The sequence below is a fragment of the Ovis canadensis genome, chromosome 3 (genome assembly GCF_042477335.2).
Source record: "Ovis canadensis isolate MfBH-ARS-UI-01 breed Bighorn chromosome 3, ARS-UI_OviCan_v2, whole genome shotgun sequence".
NCBI classification, from domain to species: Eukaryota; Metazoa; Chordata; class Mammalia; order Artiodactyla; family Bovidae; genus Ovis; species Ovis canadensis.
Window position 1 is genome coordinate 11570365 of NC_091247.1, and position 14328 is coordinate 11584692.

The 14328-nt window shown below is 53.2% G+C and overlaps 1 protein-coding gene across 2 annotated transcripts in view; it reads right to left on the bottom strand.

Annotated features, from left to right (window-relative positions):
- The window catches only part of NEK6 (NIMA related kinase 6), an 84240-nt gene extending 71040 nt beyond the window's left edge, over window positions 1-13200 (bottom strand). The window contains exon 1 of one of the 2 annotated variants that reach the window (XM_069582513.1): window positions 12964-13200. Coding sequence is in view for 1 of the 2 variants with exons in the window: in XM_069582511.1 (XP_069438612.1) it covers window positions 9927-10120 (194 nt within the window). In the remaining variant the exon portion in view is untranslated. Of the gene's footprint in view, window positions 1-9926; window positions 12811-12963 lie in introns of those variants that run through there. The other variant, XM_069582511.1, reaches the window with a different exon arrangement.
- Between the last annotated feature and the right edge of the window lie 1128 nt (window positions 13201-14328).

Here is a 14328-nt window from a genome sequence, read left to right on the forward strand (position 1 = left end):
GCGGTCTGCAGAAGGGACCTGCAGCAGAACTTTCCCTTCCAGTAAGACTGGTCTCAGTCCTGGGCCGAGACCCGACACAGGGACCTTGTTCTTTCTGAAAGGTTACACTCCTCCCATCAGGGCCAGCTTCGTGGGCAAGTGGCCACGTCGTCGCATCTGGCCCTGTCCTCAGCAGGAAGCCCCGTGCTTCGGGTTTCATGCTCTGTGTTCACTCTCTTGAAACCCCACTTTATCTTTGAACTTGCATTTTCTAAGTGAAGTCTGGGGAACAATGCTGCACGTGCTGGGGGTGTGGAGCTTCAGCTTGGAGAGCTGGAGCGGTCCTACCTTGCCCAGGGTCACAGCTGCCTGCTCCCATCCTCCCGCCCCCCAACTCCCAGTAACTTCTGACATTCTCCACTCTTGACAGGGGCCTGGGTGCAGGCACGGCGAGAGGTGGGGCCAGGCGCATCTGCCTGCTGAGCCACAGGGTAGGGCCATGGCATCTGCTAGGATCTGTATTTACCCTGTGAGGGTCCCTGTGCCCAAGGTATCGTGACATTAAATAGCAAATTAAAAACATCACAGCAGGTGGGGAGAGAGACTGAAAAGGGAAGGAAAAAGCTTTCTTCCTGCTTTCTGAACAAGGGGACCTACATTTTCATTTTGTACGGGGCCCCCAAATTACATAGCTGGCCCTGCCTTCCATTTGCTTACTGACCCTTGGGGACATCCCTGGACCTCGGCAGAGCCAGAAGACATCGCTGCCAGGTCTAAGGCCATCACTGCCTAAGGAGCTTCTTAGAACAAGGCCCCCCACCCCTTACCCACCCTGCCTCCCGGTCTTGTCCTTTGAAGTCCCATCATTGGTCACTTATTGTTGTCTTGTGGACCAGGCCAGGGAGCTGACGATCAGCTAGATCGCAGGGCAGGACCACTGGCAGCACCATCAGGCGGAGGGGGCCGGTCCAACTGAGAGGCAGGGAGGGTGTGGAGGGAAGAGCTGGCATAGGCAGGCTGCCTCCCAAAGGCAGGGGCATGGGGATGGCTCTGGGAGGCGGGCAGGAGCCATTCATCTGTAAGGCAGGGACCCCCGACTCACCTCCTGGGGCTACTGGAGACTGAAGGGGCTCCCTTGCTGGAGGGGTGTCCCTGGCCAGTCAGTGTGGACAGTGCAGGAAGTGGGAACGGCAGAGACAGACACTGAAACAGGGCAGTCAGCAGTGGCCTCCCCAAATGACTGCAAAGCCAACAGGGAACGAAAGCAAGGCGGAGGCCGTATCCTGAGCCCCTACCGCATGCCAGGCTCCAGGCTGCAGGGGCCTAACCTTACCACTGGCCTCGTCCTGAGCCCCTACCGCAAGCCCGCTCCAGGCTGCAGGGGCCTAACCTTACCACTGGCCTCGTCCTGAGCTGCTACCGCAAGCCCGCTCCTGGCTGCAGGGGCCTAACTTTACCATTGCCCCCTCCTGGGGTAGTCCTGCAGTTTCTATCCCCACTTGACCTCTTACAGAATCCCCTTCCGTTCTGTAGTTTGTAAAGTCCAGTTGGTGCCGAGCCTGGGGTCAACCAGGCTTTTCTGACATGACTCATCACCAAGAGAGCGGAATTCACAGTAGCTAAGAGCTCAGACTACACCATCGGGCCACCCCCAGCTGTGTGCCCCGGGGCAGATCTGACCTACCCTGGGCCTCAGTTTCTCATTTGTAACTTGGGGTTAATAAAAGCCCCATCCTGGAGGGGGTTGCTGTGAGGGGTAAGTGAGGTGCTGTGAGTGCAGGACGCAGCACACAGCCAGTGCCATGGCCGTGAAGCCCCAGATTACCCAGTGAGAAATCTGAGCATCGCACGCGCTTCTCGGGACCGGGCACGTCTGCTCCCTCCTTCCTAGCATCTGCCACGACTCTGCTCCGAGACTGCTCTCTCCCCCCATTGTCATGTCACATCAGTCCATAAATATTTAAACAACATGTCATCAGATTATTATAACATATGATCTATAGCACTGATGTGCTGCAGTTCCGCGCATTTGGGCTTCATTTTCAGAATATCGAGACATAAAATATTTATGTATTTAGCCAACCACGAGATCTCACATTCTGTCTCAGAACGCTGGGTGGTGGCAAGACGCTGAACTGAGACGTCACGTGTGAAGGGGATGCTTGTTCTCACGTCGGTTCCTGGGGCCTCTGGATTGTTTCTGGTTCATTCCAGGGGCGTCACTGTGTGGCCTGTGAATGGTGGCTGGCCAGGTTTACAGCAAGCAGAGAGCCGGGAATGAAAGAAAGCCTCATAAGATGGGCCTCGAGTTCAAATCCTTTGGATGCTGTCATGTCCCTTCCTGGATCTTCACAGGTCTGCGCATAGTAGGTGCTCGGCAAATGTCCACTGGGATGTAAGTTAATTCACCTGCTGCCCACAGCACCGCCTGATGGTCTGGCACCCAGCAAGGATTCAGTTATAACTGCTCGCCTGTTTCATTCCCCACCCCCTGCAAGTGCCCAGCATCAGGCTTGGCCTGGAGTAGGATCCAGTGAATGTTGCTGGATGAACAGCAATTGAAGGAATAAATGCGTGACCAGATAAATCACTTAATTAGCTAAGAAATGAATGAGGGATAATGACTCCCTGTCTGCTGGTCCGAATTATACTGTGTAAGACCCTCCTTCTGAGAAATAAAAGCTCTCCAGTAACCCGTAGTGGGTAGGCAAAGGGGTTTTTCTGGGTAATTAAATATCTCGATTGCTAACATTAGCACATCACAGTGACCATATGTCCCGGAATTTTCAGTGCTGTGCAGTTTCAAAGATGCCACCCTCTAAGCCATGCGAGCATCCAGGAACTTCTCACAGACCATCAACCAAACACCTTTTTCCAAACTGCCTCTTCTGTCCCCAAATGTTACTAAAATGCTTTTACAGACCACTGCCATCTTGGGTGTTTGGAAACAGTGGTCATGTGTCCTACCTATAGACGATTGCGCCTGATATCCCAGGAGATCATAAAAATATTCGCAATTGAAAGTTGTTGGCTTCGAGTACAAGTATTTTCTTTGTGTGTTCTCCAAATGTCGTGCTGTCACCATCGAGAGCGGGCAGGCCCCACCTTTGTCCCCAGCCTCTGGCACAAAAACCCAGTCCTCATTTCCTCTTGGGTTGGCTGAGGAGGTTGGCATTTAAAACAAACACAAAAGGCCACTAAAATTCCTGTGGGAGACGAACAAAGGAAATGCACACACACTGAGTCAGGCACTCCAAGTCCACGCTTGAGATCGCGGTGTAACTAAATCCAGCTACACTTGGCTAGACCCGCCAAACACATGGGGTGGGCTTCCAGTCTGTCTGCCATGTGATGCCCAGTGGTCTTGCCATCGGGGCACCCACCCTGGTGGCCCACCAAGGCTGCACCAAGCTAGGGAACTGTCTCCTTTTTCAACCCAGGATTCTTTGCTTTCTGGACGGGGGCAGAATCGGGGCTCCTGTTCATTTGCTCCACAGCAAATGTCTGTGCCCGAGGTGCTTGGGAGAGTTAATCTCTACCCTTTCCCCAAGCAGCCCCCAAAAGATATGCCTTCTAAAAAACTAAGTGTGCCTGACAGAAAACACAGCTTTAAGACATGGTGCCCACCCAATCCTACCCAAAGCCCCTCCTCTACAGACTATCTGTAGAATTGGAGCCGCCTCTGCAGAAAAGGGGCAGAGGAAGGAGAACACCGCCACCCCCCAACTCTGGGCAGGAACCTCTGTGTTTAGGTTCCTCCTTCTTGGAATAATCCAAGGGTGAGTCTTTCTCTAAGAAACCTCTCTGCACAGGGAGGCTCTGTCATGCACAACTCAGCCCTTTGCTGCCCACTGGGAGGAATGAAGAGGGGTCCCTAAAGCCAGTCAACTTTGCCACCAGCTTGGTAACTCCATATAAACATTCTTTTTTTTTTTTGGCTGCGTGGGCTCTTCCTTGCGGTACACAAGCTCTCAAGTTATGGGCTCTCAAGTTGGGGTGTGGGGGCTTAGCTGCCCCATGACATAAGATCCCACAGAGCCAGGGGTCGAACCCACGCCCCCTGCATTGGAAGGCAGATTCTTAAGCTCTGCACCACCAGTTCAGTTCAGTTCAGTTCAGTCGCTCAGTCGTGTCCGACTCTTTGCGACCCCACGAATTGCAGCACGCCAGGCCTCCCTGTCCATCATCATCTCCTGGAGTTCACTCAGATTCACGTCCATCGAGTCCGTGATGCTATCCAGCCATCTCATCCTCGGTCGTCCCCTTGTCCTCCTGCCCCCAATCCCTCCCAGCATCAGAGTCTTTTCCAATGAGTCAACTCTTCGCATGAGGTGGCCAAGGTACTGGAGCTTCAGCTTTAGCATCAGTCCTTCCAAAGAAATCCCAGGGTTGATCTCCTTCAGAATGGACTGGTTGGATCTCCTTGCAGTCCAAGGGACTCTCAAGAGTCTTCTCCAACACCACAGTTCAAAAGCATCAATTCTTTGGCGCTCAGCCTTCTTCACAGTCCAACTCTCACATCCATACATGACCACAGGAGGGAAGTCCCTAAACATTCTTCGAGGATTCTGCCACTCACACACTTAAAACTCTCCATTCATTAACAAACGTTAATTGAGCATCTGCTACTGCTAGGCGCAGTGCTGGACACTGAGGTGCAGCTGTGGTCCACAGACCAAGTCGCGCCGGCATGGAGTCACAGTCCATTCTGGGAGGCAGATAACAAACACACGGTACCAGGGGCAGGTAGGGGCCTTGAAATAAAGCCAGTCCAGGGAATGGGGAGCGAAGGACATGGGATTCATTCTGATAGGGTGGGGATGGTGGGTCTCTTTGGAGAAGTGACTTTTTCAGTGTCCTGCTGAAGGCTAGGAGCAAGTCATGGGAATATTAGGAGGAAAAGGGTTTCATGAACCAGGACAGCAAGTGCAAAGGCCCTGAGGTAGGAGTTCACTTGGCATGTTTGAGGAAGAGCAGGGAGGCTGTGTGGCTGGGGCAGAGTGAATGAGGGGGACAGTGGTGAAGAGTAAGGCTGAAGAAGTAGCAGGGACCCCCCTGCTCTTGCCATGAAGACCAAACCTCACAGATCCCGGGGGACTTGGCTCTGGGGGACCTCCTCTCCTATTTGCCTCTTGGTTCATACTCTTCCTTCCAGCTGCCCAGAGGCCCTCTCTGACGCCCTGGGCCTGGCCACTAACTCACAGCCCACACAACGGGCACTTCCAGATGGCAGCCTTCAGACCAGGCCACATGACACAGGATTCTCACAACACGAAGGCTGATGGTGATTAGAACCACGCAGCCTGGATTCTCTGTTTCTTTGTCCATCAGATGGGCATAATGGTACCTGAGTCACAGAACTGCAGGAGGATGAAGTGAGTTAATCCACATAAAGGGTTACTACAGAATGTAACATGTAGTGAGTGTCTGGGACAAAGGCTCTATTGAAGGACTCACAGGCTGAGGAAGTGGCAGGAAGTTCCTGGCTTTGCTCAGCCTGGGGTCTGCCCACAACCCTGGACCCCAGTCAGGCTCCCAACTCCCCGTCCCACGGCCCCATCCACACACTCACCCTCAGTTTTACCTGCCCTTTATCTCAGCCTTCTCAGGCCTCCAGGCCTCGACCTCCTGCCTGGCAAACCTCATGTCTCCCTCAAGGCTGGGGAGCCCCTCCCTGCTGGAAGCTCCCCTCCGCCCATTTCCCCATATAGTAAGTCCCAAAGGGTGCCTGCTGCGAACTCTTCCCAAGCACCCACAATGGGGTCGTGACGCAACTTCTGTCCCTACCAGGTGGTGAGAGGCCCAGGGGTGGGGCCGTTAGAGGGTCTCGATGCCAGCTCCCAGGGTTAACACTTGACCCAGAATGTCAGGACGTATTTCTTCAGTGAATGAGTGGACACAGCAGCCAGCAAGGGCGTATCTGGTTAACAAAATGGAGTCCATTCAACCCACACAACAGTGAGCGGTCTGTTTCCGTATCGAACTTTTCACCCTAGCCTGGGCCCAGGTGCTATGACCAGAGCCACGGCCTGAAAGCTTAGAGAATGATCTGATTTCAGCCACAGAACCGCCACAGCCTGTGTGGGAGACCTTAGGCTGGTCACAGCCTCTCTCTGGGCCTCATTCTCCCCATCTGTAAAATTAGATTCTTTTAAGCTTTTACTGTTAAGCATCAGAAACTTTCCTTATAAAAATGTTTTCCACATAATATTAACCATTTGAAAATTAAAACTTAAGGGGCATTCAATACATTCCTAAAGTTGTGTAACCACAATCTCTCTCTAACTCCAAAATACCTTCATCACCCCAAAAGGAAACTCGGTGTCCATTAAGCAGTTTCTCACCATTCTCCCTGGGCCCCCATACCACCAATCTGCTTTCTGTCTCTATGGATTTATAGATTCTGAATATTTCATATAAGAACCTTCTCTTATTAAAATGACCCCTGAGCAAAAAACCTCCTTATATCAAACAGGTAAGACGAGTCGGGTTGCCCCCTCCCACTTTGAGGAGGTGATGTCCCTCATCCTGAGTGGCCTCTCAGGGAAAGCTCTGATCCCACGACCTTCCTTTTCAGAATTCTAATCCTAAACTTGGATTTCTAAGGCAAATCATCCCAAACAGTGCCCCAGAGCTCCTGGTGTTACTGGCCCATTTGCCAGATGAGAAAGTAGAGGCTGGGCCCACGTGAAGCCCAAGCCTGAGGCGACTGCTGGGGAGGTACGGGATTCAGAGATCTCCAGAGCCTGCTGAGGCCCTTCCCTCACCACAAACCACCATGGCAGGGTCTCGGATGTGAAGAGCTAGACAAAGGCCCACAGAAGCCACCTCAGGAAGGTGGCCAGTCCCGAGGGACAAAATCTGTCCTCTCAGAGAAGACAATCCAGCTTGAGGGAACTCCAGGGGCTTAAGTGAAGTCATGTCCGACTCTTTGCGACCCCATGGACTAAGCAGTCCAGGGAATTCTCCAGGCCAGAATACTGGAGTGGGTAGCCTTTCCCTTCTCCAGAGGATCTTCCCAACCCAGGGTTCGAACCCAGGTCTCCTGCATTGCGGGCGGATTCTTTACCAGCTGAACCACAAGGGATGCTTAAGAGAGGGCGCCAAACACGCAGACTCCCTCAGCCCTCACTGCGCAGACCCTCTGTGAGGACCCTGCTGGCAGAGAGGGCCACCTGCTCACTTCCAACCGAGAACAACCTGTCCTGGCCCAGGTCTGTGACAGCTGCTCCGTCCACACAGACCTCTGATGGGGCTGCCACTGTGTAAATAATTAACAAAACATATGCCTCACTTAATAACACACCGAGGCTGACACAGCTCTCTGGGCCTCCCAAGACCCTCCAACTCCAAGAGGACACACCAAAAACTTACAAGGTTCACTTTCCTCGCCATGGTGGGACAGTGGAGGGGCGGTGGGTAGACAAGAAGGCAAAATACTGATTTCAAAACATTTCCCTGAGATGCCCAGGGCCACCCTGACATTTAAATCCTGTGTCTTTCCAAATTGTCACTGTCTCCCCCATGATCTATTTTGAGGGTCATGGTCAGAGAAAAGTGCTTCATCGGCACCTGGAGGAGCCCCCCTGACAACCTCCCTTTCAGCCTTGCTTCAGGCCTCAAGAAATAGGGGCACTGAAAATGTTTCTGACAAAGAGATGACCTTTACGTCCCTGTGACCCTGGGCAGGTCCTTGGTAATTAAACAGGTCCTAGTCTCTCATTAAACACTTACGAGATGTTACCCATGTGCCGTGCATATTATACACACTACTTCAGTTCTTCCCTCACATTTTATGAGGTCATAACACCATCCCTGTTTTCCGGATGAGGAAACTGAGGGCCCCCAGAGGTGACTGACTTCACAAGTGGCAGGTCTGAGCCTCCCACCTCACTCACTGGGTGCCAAAGCTCACATTTTCAATGTGATTGTGAGTGAGTGCCCTCCTCTCCCTGGGCCTCAGTTTCTGTTCTGTAAAATGGGCACACAGGTCTTCTCTGGATGGCAAGCCTACTGAATTCCTCATGTGCAGCCGGGACTAATCAGAGCCAAAAGTGGTTTATAAAGTAACAGTGACCCCTGGCAGGGCTTCCCTTGTGGCTCAGCTGGTAAAGAATCTGCCTGCAATGTGGGAGACCTGGGTTCGACCCCTGGGTTGGGACGATCCCCTGGAGAAGGGAAAGGCTACCCACTCCAGTATTCTGGCCTGGAGAATTCCATGGACTCTACAGTCCACGGGGTCGCAAAGAGTCAGACACGACTGAGGCAGGTCTCTTCCCGACAATCCCCAGTATCCAAGGCTTTGAGGACAACCAGGAACCAGAGAGGGCCTAAACACTAGTGGCCTCAACTTCAACTCAGGGGCCTCGAGAAGTTCTCCTTAGATGAGCACTGTCCCTTCCCCCAGCCCAGTTCTGAATCGCGAGGGTTAAACAACTCCAAGGAAACCCAGGGTCTGCAGGCTCTCAGTGGCCGCCTCCCTCCCCTTCCCTTGTCGAATTCCTTCACACTCCATGGAATTCCTACATAAAGCCCCTTTTTCTTTTCTGTGAGGTCACCATCACACAGATGTCTAAGAGAGAGAAAGACCGGCTCCACGCGGATCAAGGCCGTTGGAACTGAATGCCTTTCAGATCCCAGCTGGCCACCTTTCAATTCGTCAGGCCCGTCACTCACCCCCCACTGCACCCTCCACACAGAGCCAGCTACAGCGCCAAGCCGGTTTGGGGTGCAGCGATCCTGCAGCAGACGCCAAGAAGGCGTGGCTCGGAGACCCGGCCTTTGCCGCCAGACCACCAGAGAAGCGGTCTGTGGAAAAATCCAGAACTGGAGACGACAGCAGAGGCTGTGTATGAGGGTCTGTTTCCACACAAGCAAGTCTTGTTGGAGGGACAGATGTCAAAACGCTAGACCGCTCTGCAAGTCCAAGTTCCCAAACTGAACGTCACAGGAAATTACACCACCAACCGATTTGCCCTAGTGTCAGCTTCTGTCTGGATGTCAAGTCAGAGGAGGCCATTGGCTTAATTCAGTTTGGGCCAAAGGAAGGGACTGTGTGGATGTCACCCAGATCAGGCAGGGATGCATGAAGCATTGGCCTGATTTTTTCCTCTTTAAACTAACACTTTCCCAAAGACTATCTGGTCACTACCCAAGACTCAGAAGTGAGAAAATGGCCAAGTACCAAAAAGCCACTGAGGGTCTTTGCCCAAGGTGGGCCATCCATCGCCCCGCTCATTTCAAACCAATTTCACAAACACTCAGACAACCCCTCACTCCACGAGCACCCTCTCCCCAGAGCTCCAAGTTCTGACCACCATCTGAAGAGACGGCCAAGGCAAGGCCTGTGGCATGGGCAAACCGCTTCCTAAGAATGACATCAGCAAAAAAAAAGAGAGAGAGAGATAAAAATGTAGAAAGAAGGACTATTTTTACCTCCCTAAATCACAGGCCAGACGGGAGAGAAATCCACCATGCCAGAAATGTGGCTGGGCCTTCGCACAAGATCTATTATTTCACACCTTAAATTAATGCATCTCAAGGCAATTTGCAAATGTTCATCAATTTGCAGAACACACTCAGAAAGGAGAGAGATACCTTTTCCTTTCAATACCAAAGGACATGCACAGGGGCACCCCACACCCCAAACCACACAGATCTTCGCACACAGCATTCCATTCTAGTACAGTGTCATATAAACCGTGATGTAAATTGGAAATGAACTGGGAAGAGAGACTGGCACGGGACTGAAATGGCAAGTGACAAGAAGCCTGCGCAGAAACGATGCTGTTGTCGGATATTCAGAATTGAGAGTCAGGCCCCACAGAGGTAACTCGTCATCACCAGAGGTCAGCATGCCAGGCTCTTCCTGAGGGCAGTGTCCTAGCTTGCTTCCTCCCCACACAAGACTGGAGGTGCCAACCCATATTTAATCTCGGATGACTCACCAGGGCCCTCCACTCTCCACCCTCCAGCTTGCTGGCTTGGTCCGACCTGAGAAGGGGAAGGGAATACTCTTCTCTTTTTGACAATTGTTTTGACACTTCCCTTCTGAAACCAATTTCTGGCACTTCGAGAGGAAAGAAGAAATGTGAACTGTGGCCCCTTCTATCTGATAGCACTGGCCCTGGGCGTTGGTCATCTGCACCAGAGGGGCCGGAGGGGAGGGGCAAGGATGGCAGTGCCCTCAGGAAGACCTCTCCCAGGAGTCTGGAGCCCAGCAAGCAACCACAGCAGGACAAAGGCAGACAGACCTGGTTTAAAGTTAAGAACCTCAACTCTGCAATCAGAGATGTGGGTTTGGATCCTGACTTTGCCACTTGCCAGTCGATGACCTTGCCCAAGTTACTTATCTTCCTCTCTGTAGGATCAGAATAACAACCCCAAACCTTTACACTGCGCCAGACACGTGGTACACAGCCACTGTGACTTTCCAGGTTCAGTGAGAAGATGAAGGGCTCTGCTCAGTCAACCTTGGGTTCAAATTCAAGGTCAACAGCATATCAGCATGGAATCTTCTGTAAGCTGTTTAATCTCTCTGTGCCCTAGTGCCCTCATCTGTAAAACAGGCATCATTGATTGTTCCCATTTCATGGTGTTGGTGAGTGGACTGAATGAAATAAGGCACGTAAAGCTTTTAGTACTATGCTCAGCACATAGAATACCCTTAATAAACGCTGGCCATTAGCCACAATGCATAACTTCCATAAAATTATGCACATCATTTCATCACTGAGCCTCAGTTTTCTCATCTGTAAAATGGAGATAATAACCCCTACCTCACAGTGAAAACTAAGTGTATGTACATTAAAGCACTCAGCACCTGGTCCAGTGGAAACAGGATGGGCTTGAAGTCAGGCAGGGGACAGGATTCTGCCTCTACCTCCTCTCTGTGGTCCCAGGACATGGCTTGAGCTCTCAGAGCCTTAATTTCCTTGTGCATTTAAAGCCAGAACTGTGCTCCACAGCCTAACTTTTGGAAGGATTACGGTGCCCAGAACAGTGTCCCGCACACAGCAGGTACTTCATAAATGTGACTTCCCTTCCCCTGCTTTCTTGTTCGAAGCGTCCAGAAGTGCCATTTGGCAAAGCCAGGAACTCCGTTTCTTCAAACCTGAGCGGCCCTTTACCCATACCAACCTGGGCTGCTGCTTAAGTCTGAGACTTTATTTTGTGGAGGTAGAAACTACTTTTTAGTCATTTCCGAAGTAGACGGGACGGCAGAGGCTGACAAACCACAGGGACCATTTTAAATCCTGGGCCTTTCTTCTGGGAAGTTAGGCAAGAACCTTCCCAAATGTTTGCCCGTGGGGCTCTCTGCCAGCGAGTGACTCATCCACAGCTCCCCACAGGCATATTTTATTTGGGGGTGGGGGATCGGGGGAGGGCCTGGCCTTGCTGGGGGAAGGGGAGGCCGCTTTTCTAGCACACCCAGAGGTGGGTTTTGTTTTTCATTTTTTAGAACAAAAAAGAAAAAGAATGTGGGTCGTTTTTGTTTCCTTCCAGGTTTTGTTTGCTAAAAGAAGACGTCCAAAGTTCACTTGGTAAGCTGCTGCGTGGGGAACAGGCGCTTTCGGGCGGCTCTGCATCCCTTTCAATGAAATTCTTCTTCCATTAACGCCACGGCTTTTAAATGTGCCTCCAAGGTTCGCCTGCGCACACACTGAGCTCCTAAGACGACATGTTCCCCTCAGAAAGGCAAGCCGAATTTTGACACTCCAGAGGAACTAGGGAGCTCCAGTTTTTAAAGTTTGCCTTAAAGCAGTTAAGACTTTCGACTGCAGAGATTTTCAACATTTATAAAGCACACACACAAAAAACCTGTCAATCAAAACTTCAAGGACAAACCTCAGAAGACTGTGTCCCAAGCCTGCTATGATCAATTTGTCACCATCTGAGGGGCTCCCTCCTGGAGCCCAGGCTCCATACAAATAAATTAGATGAAGATCTATCTACTTAGCAAGGCAGGCAGAGAGAGACCCCCACATACACAGACAAGTATCCCGGGACCCCTGGTCTCCCCACTGGTCTCCCTAGGGTCAATTGCACCCCAGGCCTGGGGAAAGGGTTAAAATGCACCAGGGCCAGAGAGGGGCGAGAATAAAGCCAGGGGACCCAGAAGAGTATTTAAGAAAATTGAACACAAGTCCTCCAGTGCCAGGCCAAGAGGCTCCAGCTCCGTCTGGAGCCCCATAGAGGGTCCTGCCAGTGGCCCTGCCCAGGCCGGACTGGGCTGTGACATCTGACCCCTTCCTCTCATTCACCAGATATGGCCCAGCACCCACTGGGTGCCCAGGCCAGGCATACTTCTCTCCACGGGTTCCCTGGCATGGGAGCCAGCGGCAGGCACATCAGGGCAGTAGGCCTGGTGGGTGCAAAGGGGGCCCTCGGCCTCCACAGTAAACATACTCACACACTTCTGTACACAAGTTACACCGTTACATCCACATCTGTACGCTTTTGTCCTCAAAGGCTCATAAACACGCACACAAATCACTTGCGAACACTCACACGTGTGCGCGGATGCACATACCCCCCAGAATCCACACATTCTCGGTCACAAAAATGAGATCTCACATGAAGCGCCTGGCACATAGTAAACACTCAATAAATGGGTTAAGCGGGAGCCGGGCCCACTTGCCGCGCACTCACTCACACCAGACCCCACGACCCCGACGCTCCGTGGTGCACACGCACCAACTCGGCCACAGGCACGCGCACACTCCCGCGAACACACCCGGAGTGGCACAGGGACACGCCGCCCACGCGCGCTCGGACGCACGGCCCGGGACACACTCAAGACTCGCACGCTCACGTTCGCCCCGACCTCCCGCGTGCACACCCGCTCGCTCTCCCCCGCGGAGCCTCGGGCGCGCAGGCGGGCACGCGCACCTCCTTCGGCCCGTGTGGGTGACGGCCCCGCGGCCCAGCCCCCGCCCCTTCCCCAGCCCGATCCGGCTGGGCCCCGGGCCCCAGGCCACTCACCGGCTCGCGGGCGGGCTCGGCTGCCGGCGGGGGGACCGGCGCGCGGCCGGCGGGAGCGGTGGGTCCCACACGAGTTGGCGGCGCCGCAGCCGCACGCTCGCCGTTGGGTTCCGCCGCCTCCTGCGCGGGCCCGCGCGCGCGCTCCCGCCCCTCCCCGCCGCGGGCCCGCGCCGCCCCCTGTGCTCGTGCGCGCTGCCGCCACGCAGGCTTGGGGGCGCGCCGGGCGGCGCCCTCTCCACAGCCGGGTTAGCCTAGGAACCCCTCCCCATTTCAAAGCTGGGGAAACTGAGGCCAAGACTCTCACTGTGAGTCGGGCCCAGCGTCTCCCCTTCTTCTCAGACTCTAGACACTTAGGGTTAGGGTCCGCAGTCAGTCAGCCCCGTGGACCCTCCCATGCATCTTTGGGTACCCACCACTTAACATTGCTCAGTCACAGCACTGGTCCTGTTGAAACTGGCTAATCAACAAGCACTTATTTCACGCCTGCTGAAAGTGGGCACTGAAGGAGGCTCCAAGGGTATCTCCATGTGGTGAAGATGCCGCTCTCTGCCCTCAGAGGGCTAGGGTCTCCTCATCTGTAGCTCCCCACTTCCTGTGGACCCCGAAACCAGTAAAGGTCAGTGTGCAAAGTTTTCTGGAAGAAGTGAGATGCTATTAACGAATGCCTAACACCCCCTCTGAGGAGACAAGAGTCCGCAAGGGGGCCCAAGGGCAGCAGCTCAGTTCCCTGCTTCACTTCCTTGGAGGACCCCACCCCACAAAGTTGGCCCAAACAGTTCCTGTTTCCACAGTCTGGGCTTTTCCTCCACATGCAAAACTGTGCTGTGTCCCCCAGGAGGGCAGGAACCAAGGCCTGATACTGGCTGCCTGCCAGCTGCCCAGCTTGGTCGCTGTGCTGGGCACCAGGGGATGCCCACTGGGCCTGTTTTCCCAGTGAGTGAGCAGGTTTCAACTGGCTGGAATCACTGACAACAACTGAACACCCACTGTGTGCCAGACTGAGGACTGCACACTTTGCCAGCCTGGTGCTGTTCAATCCCATGGCCATTATTTGAAGGAGGCTATGTGCTGCTTTCGTGCCCATTTTACAGATGGAATAAATGAGGCCTGGAACTGAAGCTTAACGTGTGTGTGTACAGTGGTGTCCGACTCTGTGACCCTATGGACTGTAGCCCACCAGGCTCTTCTATCCATGGGATTCTCCAAGCAAGAACACTGGAGTGAGTTGCCTCTTCCTACTCTAGATCTTCCTCACCCAGGGATCAAACCTATGCTTCTTGTATCTCCTGCATTGGCAGGTGGTTTCTCTGCCACGGAGCCACCTGGGAAATCAGAACTGAAGCTGAGAGAAGCAAATTCCCTTGT